The sequence below is a fragment of the Salvelinus namaycush genome, chromosome 11 (genome assembly GCF_016432855.1).
Source record: "Salvelinus namaycush isolate Seneca chromosome 11, SaNama_1.0, whole genome shotgun sequence".
Lineage (NCBI taxonomy): Eukaryota > Metazoa > Chordata > Actinopteri > Salmoniformes > Salmonidae > Salvelinus > Salvelinus namaycush.
This window is the reverse complement of record NC_052317.1, coordinates 10,861,830-10,882,332: the sequence shown is the minus strand read 5'-3', so window position 1 is coordinate 10,882,332 and position 20,503 is coordinate 10,861,830. Positions and strand designations below refer to the sequence as shown.

The 20,503-nt window shown below is 42.0% G+C and overlaps 2 protein-coding genes across 3 annotated transcripts; one reads left to right on the top strand and one right to left on the bottom strand.

Annotated features, from left to right (window-relative positions):
- Nucleotides 1–1,069: 1,069 nt before the first annotated feature.
- On the top strand, nt 1,070–2,721 carry LOC120055803 (transcription factor jun-D-like). The gene has a single exon (XM_039003782.1). It carries the CDS (start codon nt 1,361–1,363, stop codon nt 2,264–2,266), a length of 906 nt encoding a protein of 301 aa, XP_038859710.1. The 5' UTR covers nt 1,070–1,360; the 3' UTR covers nt 2,267–2,721.
- A 2,273-nt stretch (nt 2,722–4,994) lies between these two features.
- Nucleotides 4,995–12,873, bottom strand: LOC120055508 (ras-related protein Rab-3A-like). Of its 2 annotated transcripts, none has more exons than XM_039003371.1 (5): nt 12,768–12,873; nt 12,147–12,371; nt 7,564–7,682; nt 6,019–6,143; nt 4,995–5,747 (listed from the first exon to the last, which is right to left on the bottom strand). In XM_039003371.1, the coding sequence occupies exons 2-5, from the start codon at nt 12,369–12,371 to the stop codon at nt 5,557–5,559; spliced, it is 660 nt and encodes a 219-aa protein (XP_038859299.1). In that variant the 5' UTR covers nt 12,768–12,873; the 3' UTR covers nt 4,995–5,556. The 2 variants fall into 2 exon arrangements, with proteins under 2 accessions (XP_038859299.1, XP_038859300.1); XM_039003372.1 differs by having other exon boundaries at nt 12,520–12,862.
- Nucleotides 12,874–20,503: the final 7,630 nt, after the last annotated feature.

Here is a 20,503-nt window from a genome sequence, read left to right as displayed (position 1 = left end):
CTGCTGCTCTCCGCTTATTATCTATGCAAAGTCACTTTAACTCAACCTACATGCACATATTACCTCAATTACCTTGACTCTGTACCGGTACCCCCTGTATATAGCCTTGCTATTGTTATTTTACTGCTGCTCTTGAATTATTTGTAACTTTTTTTTGTAGGTATTTTTCTTAAAACTGCGTTGTTGCTTGTAAGTAAGCATTTCACTGTAAGGCCTACACCGGTTGTATTCGGTGCATGTGACAAATACAATTTGATTTGAAATGGCGTGTGAACAATGGGCTCGTCCGAGTTGATCACTTGTCATGGTCACCGCCTTTCAGTGTGTTGCATTTTGGGGATAAAAAGTGTCTGACTTGCAAAATATTATCTGATTAAAGCTCATAAAGTTTTGACTGTAGTCGACTGCAAGTTTCTGCAGTTGCTCTTCACCAACTTCATCCTGCAGCAATCGCCTGCATTGTTGGAGGCTCATTTGTCAACCAATCATTTGGGTGGTTGACATAAGACTCGACTGAAACAGGAACCAACTTTACTGTAATTCAAATTAATATGATATTTGAGGCTCTCTCAACAATTGGTTTACAATGCACACTCATATTTTCAGCTTGTGAGTGTGTGATATGGGGGTTGTTGGAGACACGTTCATTTCGACATTATAAACAATGCAACACTGCCATGTCGCACTAAACCTAGATTTTGGAAAACCACATCAGTGTCCGATTTTCGGCTGTCACAGATGCACCTCCCCCAACTTCACTCGTCGACTTCAATCTACAGTCGGTTGCTTTCGCTTTACCGCTCAAAACGACCCCATTGTCTAAATTCAAGTGGAGTGAGCTGAATAAACCTTATTTGCGCCTTCCTAGTTTCCAATAATGCCCCGCCCAGTCTCTTTTGGCGACCCCGAGTATTCTATTTTATGACATCAAACCACAATGCACTGCACTGTTTGCAGTTTACCTAAAGTTTCCATGGTAATAATGACTGGTTCAGCCCATTATTTAAATCAGACCGGAAGCATACGTCATTTTGGGCCAATCTTAGCGCGCTGAAGTGACATAATGGAATTTTTAGGGTTAGGAAGCAAGCAGCGGGTTGGGTGTGTGCATAGCAGTCGTTCCATTGGGAAAAAGCGCTAGATGCGGGCGAGAAGAGCAGGAAAAGCTAAGCCACTACTATTGTTTTAGCCTCAGGCATAAAGGTAGGCTAAAGGGGGACAGTCGATTAACTCGATCAGAGTTTGAAGATAGGAAAAATACAGGAAACTAACCTGAACTGTGTTTTATTGCCTGAGTTTAACTGTTGAATCGTCTTAGTTTATGCGTAAAGCTCAACAGACCCTCATGTGAAGGGTTATAATGGAAATAACCCTCTACCCTGGTAGTGTGCTGAATACTCGAGGGATCTCAAGCCTCTATTCCTACAACAGCATGATGAAAAAAGACATGAGTCTAAACCTGGACGACCACAGCTCCAATCTGAAACCGAATCTCCGGGACGCAGACGGAATTCTGAACTCTTCGGACTTGGGACTCTTGAAATTGGCCACTCCGGACCTAGAACGATTGATTATCCAATCGAATGGAATGGTTACGACGACCCCAACCTCTCAGTTCCTCTATCCGAAGTCAGCCAGCGACGAACAAGAATTCGCGGAAGGCTTCGTGAAGGCGCTTGAGGATCTTCACAAGCAGAACCAGCTGAGCGAGGGGACGTGCGTACCACCGGACAGACTGGACCTAATCGGCTCCAACGCAGCCCCGGTCGGCTTGCCGTCAGATCTGCCAGTGTACACGACTTTGAACGGCTATGGAAATAGCCCACTGGGCACCACAGTGAATTATTCCACGGATACCATTCCATTCCCACCGCCACCTTCTAATCTGATGAGCGTCCATCAACAGGCGGCTGCGGCAGCGCTGTCACGGCTCCAGGCGTTCAAGGACGAGCCGCAGACGGTCCCCGACATGCAGTGCTTTGGAGACAGCCCGCCGTTGTCTCCTATTGACATGGACAACCAGGAGCGCATCAAAGCAGAGAGGAAAAAGCTGCGCAACAGAATAGCGGCGTCCAAGTGTCGCAAAAGAAAGCTGGAGAGAATATCGCGTCTTGAAGACAAGGTCAAAAACCTGAAGACTCAGAACACTGAACTGGCCTCCACAGCCAGTGTGCTCAGAGAGCAAGTGGCCCAGTTGAAACAAAAGGTTATGAACCATGTCAGTAATGGATGTCAGCTTATGCCAAAGCAAGTACAAGTTTACTAGAGGATTGTTTAGGCAACCAACATCATGGGGTTAGTTATCCTCTGAGGATATTGACTAACTGAAATACAGTAGGCTATTTGCCTTTTCTCATATAATAGAATACAAATTCATACCTGAAAATCCATTAGAACTGGAACACTATGGGTCTCTTAAAAATGTTGGCTATAAGCCCGTTTTGTAGCACAGACAATTTTTGCTGCCCTCTTTCGGGCAACAAGCATATCAGCTCTCCAATGGACAAATTTAATACATAGCCTACAAGGATAGCATTATCTGCATGTAAACTGGACAATCTCAATGAGTGCAACTAAACACCAGGATGTCATTGAGTGCCTGTCATCCACTGTGTAATATATGCCTTACTTGTTTACAAGCACTTATTTACCAATGACAAATGTATATTTTATTTACCAAAACGTCTTATTTTGCAAATATAAATTGTGCATGTCTTGTAAGCTCGTGTACAGTAATTCTGTTCATTCTGTTGTGCAGTTCTATGTGTTGTCACCATGAATGTAGCCTTCATTGTTGTTGGCCCCATGTAGCCATTTTTAATGGGATTTTATCTCAAAGATGTTTATTAAATTCACTGAATTGTTTAATCTGTCAAGTCTTCTTGTGGGCTGACTGCCCTATCACACACTGTGCCAGCTATTATTAGGGCCTCTCCCAGAGACAGATTAGTATAGGTGCATATGTTTTTTCCCTCTCTATTATCCTGTTGTATTACAGGCTTTGTTACATTAGTACAATACCGGTCACCAGAATGAAAAGGGAAAAAATAATGCTTGAACTGAACTACATCCCTAAATGTATTTGATGTACTGGGAGCTCTATACTTCTGCCACCTAGTGGCTCGATGAGGGTGATACAATTATCAGTTTGGACTAAGGGACTACTTACTGTACATCGAAAGCTAAAATGTGGAGTTGCCTCATTCAAATAAATGTTTACTAAGTTTATACAAATACTGCTTTTATATTTTGTTTATTAATTCCTTGGTTTTAGCAAACCTGGAGTTACAGTATTACAGCACAATTCAAGACTAAAACCCAACAAAAAAAATGCTTATTTACAGGGGGAAGGGAGGAGAGCTAAGAAAGCTGAATTGGACACATACCTAAGTCAGAGGCAAGTTTACAGCTGTAGCAAAACACAAATCAACAAAGAAAACTAAAGTTGTTGCATCAAATATAATAGGATGTGATTAGGGGCGGCAGGTTGACGAGTGGCTAGAGCTTTGGGCGAGTAACCAAATCCCGAGCTGGGCCAGTAATCGAATCCCCGAGCTGACAAGGTAAAATCTGTCATTCTGCCCCTGAAAAAGGCTGTTAACCCACTTTTCCCCGGTAGGCCGTCATTGTAAATAATATTTTTTTCTTAACTGACTGGCTAAGTTAAATAAAATAAAAAAGTACTGATTATACTTTACACACTTCTCCCTTTTTGAAAACTGCCACAGGGAGTAGGCATACATACCAAATGCTTCTCTTACACTACAGTACTACAGGCCTTTTACTCAGTGCAGCTCCAAAAACATGTCAAACAAGTCTTGTCCCAGTGGGTGTCATTTTTGGCTTGGTAGTCTAATTGGGACATCTTTGGAAAAAAACATGAAAGCAAAGCTGCCTAAAGACTTCACATAAACAGTATTTGTAACAGACATGACCTTTAGCAGGTTTGTTGGCAGTTAATATTGGAGAACCAGGCTGGCCAATGACACAGTATTTCTCTGAGAGTAATACAGTATTCACACTGGTACTACACCCACCCTAAAAGGTTCAGTTGGTTTAGAAACATGGAAAATGGAAGTGAAAGCAGTTCCCATTGAAACAGCTTGTACATAATCAGGAGAACATACAGTGGAATGTAAGTGTTTTCGGGCAGGAGTATTTCAACCCAATTCAATCTCAAAAAGGACAGCCTGGTTTAAACCAACCACCCCATACAATACTGATAACAGCCTTTTTTCAACTGTGATAGATTATTGTTTGCGGGCTGCGCTCTATGAAGAACTTCATCTAAAAATAAATAAGACATAATACTGTGTGTAAATATAGATGGTCGTGACATAACTGACCAAATATCTTCATGTGCCTGAGTGCATTTCGTTGACTACGATTTCCTCATGTATATACCAACAAGCAATTATCTCTACACTGAAACAGACCAAAATCACACAAACATGATGTTGAACATGCTAAAAAAATAAAAATCCAAAAAACAAATAGAAAAGACAAATCATATGGACTATGGGAAAGAGATTGGAACGTGATGTTAACATTGGTCAGTGTTGTAGTATATGGGTGCAGTAGCCCAGTGTTGTCCTGACTGTGGGTGTGTGTGTTGTACACATGAATACACATGAAGAGGCGATTGTGCTGTAGAATAGCAGTGATGCACACTGACAAGGAATAAGAAGCTACATTTTCAACTGTTGTTCACACGACCCTGACAGCGAAACAAACAAACAAACCAGTTTGATTCAGCGGGACGTGGCCAACAGCTCTTAGATGTTCCATAGTAAAACAACAAAAAAACAACATGCACCTCTCACAAAGGACAGATATTCTTTCACCTTAAATTATTGTCATTTTATACCATTTGATTATATATTTTAGAATTCTAAAATGCATATTTATTATATTACGAAGTTGAACATTTAAATATACTCTTCTACTTAAAGACACTTTTCTAGGTTTGCAAAAAAAAAAAAAAAAAAGATGGGTTAAAAAAATAACAATAAAACATTTAAACTGGGACAGGGACCAGTACTTACCACATCATCAAGTTCTTTTTCTTAAATCCAGCAATGATAAAATATTAGGAAATGACCATGACTGATAACCGATATGCATGGGATTTTGGTCGGATAAGTTTGAAAAAACAAATCTCATAAAAATATTTGTTATGCAAAATGTGGACTTTGAACATACCTCACTCACGCCACTTAAATAGATTTGATTGCTAACCAGCCAATCGAGGACATCTAAAAAAACAGCAAAACTATCAACAGTAAACAGATAATCAGCAATGTGGCCCTTCGAAAAAATACATGAAATCCCTTCAGGTTCGAGGCCGCAGTAAGGGGAGTCAGAATGTGAACTTTGGACTCTAAACACCATTGGATAGACGGGGGACTGAAATATGGAATAACAGAGTTTTCAGCCAGGCTCTTCCATCTAAAACACAAACCCATCACAGACCTCTTCCACCAGCATAGGCTGTAGGAAAAGGTGTGTGAGGGGTCAGGTGTGTGTGTGTGTGTGTATGGTGCGTGTGTAGTGGGTTTAGCAAGCACAGTCCTGGTGGGGGCGTTCGGGCTGCTCGGTGAGCTGGGGCCCCTGTTTGGCCCCTGTGACGGCGGGGTCGGCGTTGTCCAAGCTCTCTGACATCTTCTCACAGATGATGTCCACCAGCCGCTCAAACGTCTGCTTGACGTTGATGTTGTCCTTTGCACTGCACTCAAAGTACTCAAAGCCTGCAGAGGAGAGGAAAGACAGATGTCTGATTAATTAAGAGTAGTTTGAATGTAACGTGATGTGTATTTGTTGTAATGAGCAACACTTTACATGAACTTGTATTTATGGCGTGAAGTTGCTCAATAACTACTCCGGTAACCAGAACGTAATTACTCAGCTGTACACAGTAATAGCAGAGTAGGCACATAAAACAATGACTCATTTTCTAGGGAAAGGACACAGGATTTATTATTATATTACTGGGTAATTAAGTACAGTGTTCCAACACACCTAGTTGGTCAGAGAGCTGCCGGCCCCTGTCTGCTGCCACCACCCTCTCGTCTTCCATGTCACACTTGTTTCCCACCAGTAGGACCTGGGCGTTGTCCCAGGAGTACGTCTTGATCTGGGTGGACCTGTACACACACATTCAATTGTTGTAGTTATATTACAGGTCCTATCACAACTAAAGAAAACTGAGTTCCATGCATTGACCCTCATCCAAGCGGGCAAAGCAACTGACACTTGACTGGTACTGCCATTCTTTCACCCAGTCATCAAATTATTCACATTTTGCAGAACATGCACTACATGACCAAAGAAAAGTGCTCGTCGAACATCTCATTCCAAAATCATGGGCATTAATATGGAGTTGGTCTCCCCTTTGCTGCTAAAACAGCCTCCACTCTTCTGGGAAGGCTTTCCACTAGATGTTGGAACATTGCTGCGGGGGACTTGCTCCCATTCAGCCACAAGAGCTTTAGTGAGGTCGGGCACGAATGTTGGGCGATTAGGCCTGGCTCGCAGTCGGCATTTCAAATCATCCCAAAGGTGTTCGATGGGGTTGAGGTCAGGGCTCTGTGCAGGCCAGTCAAGTTCTTCCACACCGATCGACAAACCATTTCTGTATGGACCTCACTTTGTGCATGGGGGCATTGTCATGCTGAAACAGGAAAAGGCCTTGCCCAAACTGTTGCCACAAAGTTGGATGCACAGAATCATCTAGAATGTCATTGTATGCTGCAGCATTAAGATTTCCCTTCACTGAAACTAAGGGGCCTAGCACGAAACATGAAAAAAAGCCCCAGACCATTATTCCTCCTCCACCAAACTTTACAGTTTACGCTATGCATTGGGGCAGGTAGCGCTCTCCTGGCATCAGTCAAACCCAGATTCGTCCGTCGGACTGCCAGGTGGTGAAACATGATTCATCACTCCAGAGAACGCGTTTCCACTGCTCCAGAGTCCAATGGCGGCGAGCTTCACACCACTCCAGCCGACGCTTGGTATTGCGCATGATGATCTTAGGCTTGTGTGCAGCTGCTCGGACATAGAAAGCCATTTCATGAAGCTCCTGACGAACAGTTCTTGTGCTGACATTGCTTCCAGAGCCAGTTTGGAACTTGGTAGTGAGTGTTGCAATCGAGGACGGACGATTTTTACTCGCTACCCGCTTCAGCAGTCGGCGGTCCTATTCTGTGAGCTTGTGTGGCCTACCACTTTGTGGCTGAGCCGTGGTTGCTACTATATCTTTCCTCTTAACAATAACAGCACTTACAGTTGACCAGGGTAGCTCTAGCAGGGCAGACATTTGAAAAACTGACTTGTTGGAAAGGTGGCATCCTATGACGGTGCCACATTGAAAGTCACTGAGCTCTTCATTAAGGCCATTCTACTGCCACTGTTTGTCTATGGAGATTGCATGGCTGTGTGGTCGATTTTATTAACCTGTCAGCAACGGGTGTGGCTGTCCACATACTTTTGTATATAGCGTAAATACCGATACAGACAGACAAACATGCATACAGTTGTTTCACACACACACAGGTCCCGTACCAGTCCTGCACGGCGTTGAAGGAGTCCTCGTTGGTGATGTCATACATGAGGATGAAGCCCATGGCTCCTCTGTAGTAGGCCGTGGTGATGGTCCTGTAGCGCTCCTGTCCGGCAGTATCCTGGGAGAAACACACATATCACACAATGAATCATTATCTTACACATACATAATCATGCACAAAAATAGTCCTGCAGCAGAAAAAGCACTCCAAATCCCAATGTACTACAGCATATAAAAAGAACGCATTAAGTTTAACCCCACATCCATGTTTAAACATTGTAGCTGCATATAACAATGTAGTTGTGGATAAAAAAAGATACTAACTTCAGAATATTCTATGTGATGTCAGAAGTTTAGTTATAGTATCAATTTATAGCCAGCACATGCCGCAGTGCAGTATATCAGGGTAAAACACTGTTCTATACCTGAAATATGTAACTTTTGGGGCGACCCGACCACATTCACATAGAAATGTGAGTTATAGATCTGTCACTCTCAATGAAAGCTTGTCTAAGAAGTGGTAGATCGGTTCTATGTGCTCTATTTCTATGTTTCCCATTCTTAAGTTTAGTTTGTGTCTTTTACATTCGGTTTTGTACACCAGCTTCAAACAGCTGAAAATACAATGTTTTTTGTTTAATGAAAATATATTTCAACGGTTTAGATGGTACAATGATTCTCTACACTATCCATTGCTTGTGGATAGTGTGGATTGCTTGAACTATTTGAATTTTAGCAACCTGGAAATGGCGGAGCGATTTATGCATATTTCACATTTAAACAAGCAGTGAGATAGCAGTGCGATAGATGGGCGTCATTAGGCCATAAATGATTCTACACTTGAGAGACAGCAATGGCAGCCACTTTGGCATATTAATCGAGGCGATTTAGGAAACCACACACATTTATCAGCATCTCTGTTCATTTTCGGTCTTCAGCTATCTTATGACACAGGGACGTGGTCGTGCTGACAAAATCATATGAATAAAGTAAACCCACACTGACAGCATATAATCTTGATTTATTCCACACGTCAAGCAGCATATAAATCAAGATTATAAAATGAGTGTGGATGTACTCTCCTTATTAAAGTCTTGTGATGAGAATAGCTACCACCACCTTAGATCTGAGCTGTGTGTGTATTGCTTATTTTAGCTGTTCTTTTTCCCAAATAGGGCTATCTTCTGTATATCAACCCTACCTTGTCACAATACAACTGATTTAGTCAAACGCATTGAGGAAAGAAATTCCACAAATTAACTTTTAAACATGGCACACCTGTTAATTGCGATGCATTCCAGGTGACTACCTCATGAAGCTGGTTGAGAGAATGCCAAGAGTGTACAAAGCTGTCATCAAGGCAAAGGGTGGCTACTTTGAAGAATCTCACATATAAAATATATTTAGATTTGTTTGACACTTATTTTGGTTACTACATGATTCCTTATTCCTTACGTCTTCACTATTATTCTACAATGTAAAAATAAATAAAAACCCTAGAATAAGTAGGTGTCTCCAAACTTTTGACTGGTACTGTATGTGTTGTTCGACAGCGAGGTCTACTCTGCTGAAGGGGGTGGATGCAGACAACCCACCATGACGCACGTGGTGTCACAACCAATCTTCTTCAGAACTAAACATATTCCTCACAGGAGCCACAGACAGAGAGAGAGATGGAGAGAGAATCAGACAGAAAGAGAAAGAGAGAGACTGGCACTAGAGACACAAACCTCCTGCTAGTGTACCGATACTGCGGATACTGCTCCTCTCCGCCCCCTTCCCTCTCCAGGCACCCCTGTCATAGGCCTCTAATGGAGATGTGTGCATGAAAGCATAGGGGTCTGCCAAAATCCTAAACAAATTCGCCCCCTAAAAAGCCAAACTTTCGTACGGAAAAGCATCTGCTAAATGGCATATATTACTATTATAGTATGAGTCTAGCCTATTGTCATGCGATATTTCCCATCTTTCCCCCATTACTGTATAGCTTATTGGTATCAAACTTGCTGCATGCCAAGACCTTTGAGCTCATTCATATGAAAATAAGGTAAAACAGTAGTCACCAACCCTGGTTCTGGTGTGCTACAGGTTATGCAAGCTTTTGTTCCAGTCCAACAATAATACACCCGAGTCAACTGATCATGCTCTTGTCGAGCAGTTTATTCTTTGGATCGGGTGTGTTAGTGCTTGGTTGAAACAAAAGCCTGTATACCCTGTACATTTGCTCTCCAAGGCCAGGGTTGGCGATTACTTACCACTGTAGTTAAATCTGTCAATGTCAGTTTTTCACCCAAACCAGGCGACTATGTATCCATAAGATGAGATACATTTGTAATTTGGGGGAGCAATCCCTAGTGCAGTCAAAAAACAGATTGTTCTGTGTTATATACAGCACCAGTCAAAAGTTTGGACACACCGACTCATTCAAGGGTCCTTTATTTTTACTATTTTCTACATTGTAGAATAATAGTGAAGACATCAAAACCATGAAAAAACATTTATGGAATCATGTAGTAACCAAAAAAGTAAAACAAAATTTGTATATTTGAGATTCTTCAAAGTAGTCACCCTTTGCATTGATGACAGCTTTGCACACTCTTGGCATTCCCTCAACTAGCTTCATGAGGTAGTCACCTGGAATGCATTTCAATTAACAGGTGTGCCTTGTTAAAAGTGAAATAGTGGAATATCTTTCCTTCTTAATGCGTTTGAGCCAATCAGTTGTGTTGTGACAAGATAGTGGTGGTACACAGAAAATAGCCCTATTTGGTAAAATACCAAGCCCATATTATGGCAAGAACAGCTCAAATAAGCAAAGAGAAGCGATCATCCATCATTATTTTAAGACACGAAGGTCAGTCAATACGGAAAATGTCAAGAACTTTGAAAGTTTCTTCAAGTGCAGTCACAAAAACCATCAAGCACTATGATGAAGCTGGCTCTCATGAGGACAGCCACAGGAAAGGAAGATCCAGAGTATAATTTGTTTTTCAACAGGACAATGACCCAACACACCTCCAGGCTGTGTAAGGGCTATTTTCCCAAGGAGAGTGATGGAGTACTGCATCAGATGACCTGGCCTCCACACTCACCCAACCTCAACCCAATTGAGATGGTTTTGGATGACTTGGACCACAGAGTCAAGGAAAAGCAGCCAACAAGTGTTCAGCATATGTGGGAACTCCTTCAAGACTGTTGGAAAAGCATTCCAGGTGAAGCTGATTGAGAGAATGCCAAGAGTGTGCAAAGTTGTCATCAAGGCAAAGGGTGGCTGTTTGGCCCTGTTCGGGAGTATTGTCGGACGGGACCACAGTGTCTCCCGACCCCTTCTGTCTCAGCCTCCAGTATTTATGCTGCAATAGTTTGTGTCGGGGGGCTAGGATCAGTCTGTTATCTGGAGTATTTCTCCTGTCTTATCCGGTGTCCTGTGTGAATTTAAGTATACTCTCTCTAATTCTCTTGCGCGCTCTTTCTCAGAGGACCTGAGCCCTAGGACCATGCCTCAGGACTACCTGGCCTGATGACTCCTTGCTGTCCCCAGTCCACCTGGCCGTGCTGCTGCTCCAGTTTCAACTGTTCTGCCTATGGAACCCTGACCTGTTCACCGGACGTGCTACCTGTCCCAGACCTGCTGTTTTCAACTCTCTAGAGACAGCAGTAGCGGTAGAGATACTCTGAATGATCGGCTATGAAAAGCCAACTAACATTTACTCCTGGAGGTGCTGACCTGTTGCACCCTCTACAACTACTGTGATTATTATTATTTTACCCTGCTGGTCATCTATGAACATTTGAACATCTTGGCCATGTTCTGTTATAATCTCCACCCGGCACAGCCAGAAGAGGACTGGCCACCCCTCATAGCCTGGTTCCTCTCTAGGTTTCTTCCTAGGTTCCGGCCTTTCTAGGGAGTTTTTCCTAGCCGCCGTGCTTCTACACCTGCATTGCTTGCCGTTTGGGGTTTTAGGCTGGGTTTCTGTACAGCACTTTGTGACATCAACTGATGTGAGAAGGGCTTTATAAATACATTTGATTGATTGGCTACTTTGAGGAATCTAAAATATATTTACATTTGTTTAACACTTTTTTGATTAATACATGTGTTATTTCATAGTTTTGATGTCTTTACTATTATTCTACAATGTAGAAAATAGTACAAATAAAAGAAAAACCCTTGAATGAGTAAGTGTGTCCAAACTTTTAACTGGTACTGTATATGTATGTTTTGGTGGGATGGAGTTTCGGCCTGCCTTGTGACATCACGGTTCCAAACCGCTCTGCCAATAACAAGTCGTTTTCAGTTTCTCTCCTCACTCTTAGACACTTCAACCAAAATTCTTGCTTGAGAAATTGGTCTTTGCTAAGAAGCTATTTTTGTTTCTTTTTTTTACCATTTTAATTGAAAACAATCACAGTTGAAAACAATCACAGTAAAGTACTTAATTGTTACCCAGAAATGATTTGATATTGAGATAAAAACAGTTGCATTGGACCTTTAAAGCCAGAACACCCCTAATAACGAACATGACCTCATTTGTGGTTAACAGAAGGATGACAGAATCAGTTAAGGTCAGTGTCTCACCCAGATCTGCAGCTTTATCCTTTTGTCGTTCCTGTAGATGGTCTTCACCTTGAAGTCGATGCCCACCGTGCTGACGAAAGCCGGCGTGAAGGAGTCGTCAGCGTAGCGAAACAGGAAGGAGGTTTTACCCACACTGCTGTTGCCAATGATCAGGATCTTGAACATGTAGTCGAAGTTCTGGTCGGAGGACTCCTTCTGTCCATAGGTGGCTGTTGCTGAGGCCATCTTTGGAGGGAGAAAAGCAGAGAGCAAATCATACCGGGACATTCGGGGTCTCAATTTTTTCCCCAGGACTTTCAGTTTGTGATTTAAAAAAATATATAAAATGGGACTAATAGTAAAGACATGCATTTTAATGGTAAATATGCATTACCTATTAAATTGGCATGAACACAACCTGCCAAGGAGGTTCTCTTCCGATTTTCAAACAAATCACATTTAAAAAAAAGTTGACCTGCGCACGTTCGTCCACTACAAAAGAATTACAGTTTTCAAACAGTGCATTCTGAGCCCGCTGTAGGAACCATGACGCTTATAGAATGCATCTCTGTACCTTTTGTATAGGAATATGTGTATTGGAGCTATTTATATTTTATATGCCTAATAAAATGGTAACTTCACCTTAAGGCCCGGAAAATGGTTAAAGACTCCAGCCACCTAAGCCATAGACTGTTATCTCTGCTTCCGAACGTGCATCAAGTCTGACACCAACAGGCTCCTGAACAGCTTCTATCCCCAAGCCATAAGACTGCTAAATAGCTAACAAAATGGCTACACGGACTGAGTTGCCCCTTGTATTTTATTTTTGCACTGTCTATGCACACTGAACTCTACACACTGACACTCCAACACACACATGGGTTGGGCGGTATCCAGATTTTCATATCGTCATACCGGGATATATGGTATTACTGGCTTAGTACACAAGGGGGCGCCAAAACATGCAAAAAAGCCCATTGGGCGTCTATTACCAGAATGTTAACAAAAATAGCACAAGTAATAGGGAATTTCCATGGAGGCTGCTAGCTAAATATGCTAACGAGCACAAACAAAAATAAACTAATTGCAAAGACAGGTAATCCAGCTCATAGTCATGCATATATAGTTAGGAGCTACCAAAAATACATTTTGGTGAGTTTGGATAAGCGAATGTGAATGAGAAAAATTATGCTAATGAACAAAGTTGACGCATGATCGTCTGAAGGAAGAACAGTACCGGCTCTGAAGTAGCATGTATACACGTGGTGTCTGTGTGTAATATTAAGTCGCTAGGGCAACAGGCCTGCTCTGCTCTAAGAAGAGAGGAGAGAAAACAGCCGAGAAGTGAGAAAAAAAAGAAAATCTAGATATTTGTACAGCTGCCACTAACTCATCCAAAAGGGCTTTAGACATCTCAAACATGGCAGAGAGCAATATGATGCCCAGTCACCTTATTAATTCAGCCACTTCCTTCGATTAACTAGCGAGTCAAATTTAGTTGTGTTAATGCAGAATTCTGCATTTTTCTTACAGGAAAAGAAGATGCAACGCATAACAAACATCTTTCTGCGTTTTGTAAATGAAGATCTGAAATGCTTCTTATTGTCATTTCTGCTCGACATCAGACACATTTAGTGCTTCAGCTGCACTTCTCCACTGAGAATTCCCCTGACGGGCATTCTATCAGCAGACAGCGCTCTGACTGATGTGTAGCTACTTTTCTCCGGTAAAAATGCAAGATTACATTTTAGCAAAACATTAGGAAATGTACCTGGCTACATTCTTTTTATAATAAACATTAGAAATCTGATGGCCATGCATAGTTTTTTTCAAAAAAAGACTTGGCTTTTTCATTGTAAGCTCATTTAGCCTACTTGTGTGGCTGCTAGCCAAATAGTGTTGCACTTCTCTTGCCATCTGATGAAAATTAAGCTATTTTCTCATGAATGTGTTGCACTAATGTATTTTCTGTGAAGGAATACTATAGTTGCACGTCCCTGATTACTCTATTGAAGAAAAATAAAACCTTTACTTGCATTACAAAACACGATCCCAGTCTATACACAGCTGGACCTGCTCCTGCTTTCTCCCGTTGTGCTATTTACAAACAAACACATGACTGTCTCAACTGTTCTGGGCAACTACGGTAAGCTTCCTAATGTGAAATAATGTGACAAGTGAAAAGACAAAAAGCGATCTGCTTTATCTCTTAACGTATTGCACAAGTTGACTGCAGGTATTTATTACTTTAAAAAGTAGCTACAAATATTAAAATGTATTGAAATACTTCAAAGAAATAGTTTCAAATGGTATTGACGGTAGTGAAAAATCATCCCATGGCCATTTCCAAATAACTCAGTAAACAATATACCGCACAAGCCTAATGCACACACATTTATGTGAGGTTATCTTAGCTTCTAGTGTTGAGGTTGAGAGCTTCAGAGTTCCGCACTATTTCAACGTGTAGACTAACGTCTCACGTCTTTTGGTATCAATGGTTGATTATTCAGGGTCAGGCTCCCAACCACTTTACACGCCAGCAGCAACCCGGCATGTTTTGGTCTCGTAGTTTTAAACCATTTCGTGACATTCAGCTAACGCTGTCCATCAGGATGGTCTAATGACATTTTGTTAGCGGGTCCTTTTAAGCCAAAAGGGGGCGTTCCATCATGCCGACACAATGTCTGTGCTCACTTGGGCGTGGTTACTGAATGGGCACAAGTTTATATGAAAAGCAATTCTCATTTAAAAAGGCTAAAATCACATTGCTATCTTCACAAAAGTATTCTCATATTTAATCATATATGTTATTCAACATTTAGATGTAAACATAATACATAGGATGCGTACACTGAGTTACAGTTACTTTGTCACACCATCCTTAACTTATTCGGCATACAGGGAAATGTTCGGAATTTTGGATGACTGACGTGCCCAAAGTAAACTGCCTGTTATTCAGGCCCAGAAGCTAGGATATGCATATAATTGGTGGTAGCATTGGGTAGAAAACACTCTGAAGTTTCTAAAACTCTTGTTTGAATTTGGCGCCCTACACTTTCACTGGCTGTTGTCATATCATCCCGTTAACGGGATTGCAGCCATAAGAAGTTAAACAGGTCAACATTCACAAGGCTGTGGGGTCAGATGGATTACCAGGACATGTGCTCCGGGCATGTGCTGACCAACTGGCAGGTGTCTTCACTGACATTTTCAACAACATTTCAAGCAGACCACCATAGTCCCTGTGCCCAAGAACACGAAGGCAACCTGCCTAAATGACTACAGACCCGTAGCATTCACGTCCGTAGCCATGAAGTGTTTTGAAAGGCTGGTAAAGGCTCACATCAACACCATTATCCAAGAAACCCTAGACCCACTCCAATTTGCATACCGAACCAAACAGATCCACAGATGATGCAATCTCTATTGCACTCCACACTGCCCTTTCCCACCTGGACAAAAGGAACACCTATGTGAGAGTGCTATTCATTGACTACAGCTCAGCATTCAATACCATAGTACCCTCAATGCTCACCACTAAGCTAAGGATCCTGGGACTAAACACCTCCCTCTGCAACTGGATCCTGGACTTCCTGACGGGCCACCCCCAGGTGGTGAGGGTAGGTAGCAACACATCTGCCACGCTGATCCTCAACACTGGAGCGTGCGCAGTCCCCTCCTGTACTCCCTGTTCACCCATGACTGCATGGCCAGGCACAACTCCAACACCATCATTAAGTTTGCAGATGACACAACAACCTAAAAGGTAAAGGAGGACCGAGCACGCCCCCATTCTCATCGACAGGGCTGTAGTAGAGCAGGTTGAGAGCTTCAAGTTCCTTGGTGTCCACATCAACAAACTAGAATGGTCCAAACACACCAAGACAGTTGAGAAGAGGGCACAACAAAGCCTATTCCCCCTCAGGAAACTAAAAAGATTTGGCATGGGTCCTCAGATCCTCAAAAGGTTCTACAGCTGCAACATCGAGAGCATCCTGACTGATTGCATCACTGCCTGGTACGGCAATTGCTCAGCCTCCTAGTAGGTGCCATGCGCATCGGTTTGTGTCAAGAACTGCAACGCTGCTGGGTTTTTCCAAGCTCAACAGTTTCCCGTGTGTATAAAAAATGGTCCACCACCCAAAGGACATCCAGCCAACTTGACACAACTGTGGGAAGTATTAGAGTCAACATGGGCCAGGATCCCTGTGGAACGCTTTCGAAAAACCTACGCTGATGAATTGAAGCTGAGGGCAAAAAGGGGGGGGGGGGGGGGGGGTGCAACTCAACATTAGGAAAGTGTTCTTAAGGTGTTATACACTCAGTGTATAGTGCTTTTGACACTGAAAAGATCTCTACTGTAGGGCTGGCACAATTACCGTATATCCGATAATTATGGATGAGGAGCGTCATGAATAAAAAAATATATATAAGTATTTCAGACCCTTTACTCAGTACTTTGTTGAAGCAACTATGGCATCGATTACAGCCCCAAGTCTTCTTGTGTATGACGCTTCAAGCCAATCTTCTTTGCAGATCCTCTCAAGCTGTTAGGTTGGATGGGGAGTGTCGCTGTACAGCTATTTTCAGGTCTCTCCAGAGATGTCCGATCGGGTTCAAGTCCGGGCTCTGGCTGGGCCACTCAAGGACATTCAGAGACTTGTCCCGAAGCCACTCCTGCATTGTCTTGGCTGTGTGCTTAGTGTCGTTGTCCTGTTGGAAGTTGAACCTCCACCCCAGTCTTAGGTCCTGAGTGCTCTGGAGCAGGTTTTCATCAAGGATCTCTCAGTACTTTGCTTCATTCATCTTTCCCTTGATCCTGACAAGTCTCCCAGTCCCTGCCGCTGAAAAGATTTCCTAGCCACCGTGCTTCTACATCTGCATTGCTTGCTGTTTGGGGTTTTAGACTGGGTTTCTGTATAGCACTTTGTGACATCGGCTGATGTAAAAAGGGCTTTATAAATACATTTGATTGATATACCCCCCTTACCTTGTCACAACACAACTGATTGGCTGAAATGCATTAAGAAGGAAATCAATTCCACAAGGCACACCTGTTAATTGAAATGCATTCTAGATGACTACCTCATGAAGCTGGTTGAGGGAATGCCAAGAGTGTGCAAAGCTCTCAAGGCAAAGGGTGGCCATTTGAAGAATCTCAAATATAAAATATATTTTGATTTGTGTAACACTTTTTTAGTTACTACATGATTCCATATGTGTAATTTCATAGTTTATTGTCTTCACTATTATTTTACAATGTAGAAAATAATACAAATAAAGAAAAAACCCTGGAATGAGTCGGTGTCCTAAAACTTTTGACCGGTAGTGTACATAGTGGTTCTTCCTTTAAAAGTTGCGTCGTAGAATTCTATGACACGTTATTTAAGTGTCAGCAGCCATTGTTGCCATTAATGCTAGTTCGTGCTAGTTTGACCACCAGAGGGCATCTTTGAGAAGCATTTGACTGTTATTAATATTGGCTGTACTAGAGAATATAACAACATTTGCTTAATTAATTTGATTAATATTATGGTGTTTCTATTCCAAGAAAAACTAAATCCTCAGGGTTTCCGTCAGGAAAATATGGAGCTGTACAATGTGACCGGTCGGGAGTAGGCTACTAAGTGACTGCGAGTGAAGAGCAAAATAATCCTAACATTTCCACACCCTAATTGTAGGCTAACCAATACCCAAAACGGAGATTCAGTGAAAATAAAAATCTCAGATTTATCAAGACCAGTCCTCATGCTTGGCTCAGAGCAGCACGAAACAGTGGATGGACAGATCCATAATAGATTACTATGGGAATAAATATCACTGAATAACAGAAAAATGTGAATAAAGTAGGCTAATGAAGGTAACAAATTGTTGCTTACTGAAACTCCAGCCTGGGTTTGCATTGCAAATGAGGGCATAAACTGGGTCAAGACGCCAGCAGAGTAAGTAGACCTTTATATAGTCAACAAAAGGTTAAATAAAAGACCTCCAACACTTAACAGCACATTACTCAACACTAGTTAGACTCATGTCGCCTACAGTATATCTAAAAATATAGTTTTCATCTCTACATGTAGGTCTCATGATTTAAACCTGATCGAACTTGTTCGGTATCCATTGAAAACATTAATCCGTAACTCTGCCAAGCAATGATGAACTGGTGAAGGCCATCAAGACGTTTTGGCTTGAGAAATTGACGATACAACAATGCTACAAATACATTGATCTCAGCAAGGTTTTACCAGTGGTCGCTGGGGGGGGGGGGGGGGGGGGGTAATAGTGCCACTAAAATGTAGTTGGAATAAACATCTGCATTTTGAAAGTATTTTTTCTCAATTTTTTTACAAAAGCATAAAGAGGTTGATGAACAGCTACTGTACAGTATACTGTATGCTTTATCCAACATTTTGCGGTTGCATGAGGTTTTTAGTTAGAAATGTAACACTTTAGAGTACTTAAGCATCGAACACATTGCAAGTAGGGGGGGATTTTCACACCTACAATAGCCGGGCTATGAAGAGTCTATTATTGCCCTGCTAATAGCCCATCATGGAAACATTGTTTGCATCGGTAATCTGCCTTTTTGGACGCCGATTATGGCTGATTACATTGTAATCCATGAGGAAACTGCGTGGCAGGCTGACCACCTGTTACACGAGTGCAGCATCAAAAGGACCTTGTGGCTGCAAGGAGCCAAGGTAAGTTGCTAGCTAGCATTAAACTTATCTTATAAAAAACAATCAATCTTTACATAATCACTAGTTAACCTTGTAATATCATCAACCATGTGTAGTTAACTAGCTTGTCCTGTGTTGCATATAATCAATGCAGTGCCTGTTAATTTATCATCGAATCACAGCCTACTTCAACTTTGCCAAACGGGTGATTTGACAAAAGCGCAGTCGGGAGAAAAAGCACATTCGTTGCACAAATGTACCTAACCATAAACATCAATGCCTTTCTTAAAATCAATACACAGAAGTATATATTTTTAAACCTGCATATTTAGTAAAAATAAATGCATGTTAGCAGGCAATATTAACTAGGGAAATTGTGTCACTGTAACGATTGTCGTCGGGAGAAGGAGAAGACGACCAAGGTGCAGCGTGGTAAGTGTCCACATTAACTTTTAATAAATACTAACACTTGAACAAAAACAACAAAACGACAAACGAACAGTTCTGCAAGGTGCACTACACTAAACAGGAAACAACTACCCACAAACACAGGTGGGAACAGGCTACCTAAGTATGGTTCTCAATCAGAGACAACGATTGACAGCTGCCTCTGATTGGGAACCATACCAGTCCAAACACATAGAAATACAAAACATAGAACAAAACATATAATGCCCACCCCAACTCACGCCCTGACCAAACCAAAATAGAGACATAAACAAGGAACTAAGGTCAGGGCGTGACAGTCACTTCCCTTGCATTCAGTGCAAGCAGAGTCAGGGTATATGCAACAGTTTGGGCCACCTGGCTCGTTGTGAACTGTGTTTCTTCCTAACAAAGACTGTAATTAATTTTCCAGAATTAATATTGAAGGTTGTGCAATGTAATAGCAATATTTAGACTTACACGGAACCCAACCCCGCTGCGAGCGTGCGCCATCGTGCGCTATCGTGCATACATTTATTTTGCCCCCCACACCAAACGCGATCACGACACGCAGGTTAAAATATCAAAACAAACTCTCAACCAATGACATTAATTTGGGGACAGGTCGAAAAGCATTAAACATGTATGGCAATTTAGCTAGCTAGCTTGCACTTGCTAGCTAACGTTAATTTGTCCTATTTAGCTAGCTTGCTGTTGCTAGCAAATTTGTCCTGGGATATAAACATTGAGTTGTTATTTTACCTGAAATGCACAAGGACCTCCGACATTTAATCCACACATAAAACGGCCAACTGAATCGTTTCTAGTCATCTCTCCTCCTTCCAGGCTTTTTCGCATCTAAACTTTCATTGTATTACCACGACAACCGGCAACAAAGTTCATCTTTTAATCACCCACGTGGGTATAACCAATGAGGAAATGGCACGTGGGTACCTGCTTCTATAAACCAATGAGGAGATGACTTTCAGCGCGATCTGCGTCAGAAATAGGAACAACTTCTATTTTAGCCCTTGGCGTCGCAGATGCTTGTTGGTGCGCGCGAGCAGTGTGGGTGCAATAATTGAACAACATGGATTTCTAAATTTATTTTGCGACGCTCGCGCACACGACGTGTCCGGTCTGGTCAGCATGTTAGGGTTGCCACCCGTTCGACAAAATACGTAAAGGTTCCGTATTTCCCTGAAAGAATAAACATTTGTTTTCTAAATTATATTTTACAGATTTGACCATATTAATGACCAAAGGCTCGTATTT

Coding starts and splice junctions, on each gene's coding strand:
- LOC120055803 (XM_039003782.1), top strand. CDS start 1,361: ATGGAAATAACCCTCTACCCTGGTAGTGTGCTGAATACTCGAGGGATC.
- LOC120055508 (XM_039003371.1), bottom strand. CDS start 12,371: ATGGCCTCAGCAACAGCCACCTATGGACAGAAGGAGTCCTCCGACCAG. Junction 7,683..12,146: donor GGATAAAGCTGCAGATCTGG/GTGAGACACTGA, acceptor TGTTTCTCCCAG/GATACTGCCGGACAGGAGCG. Junction 5,748..6,018: donor GCAGCTCTCTGACCAACTAG/GTGTGTTGGAAC, acceptor TCTCCTCTGCAG/GCTTTGAGTACTTTGAGTGC.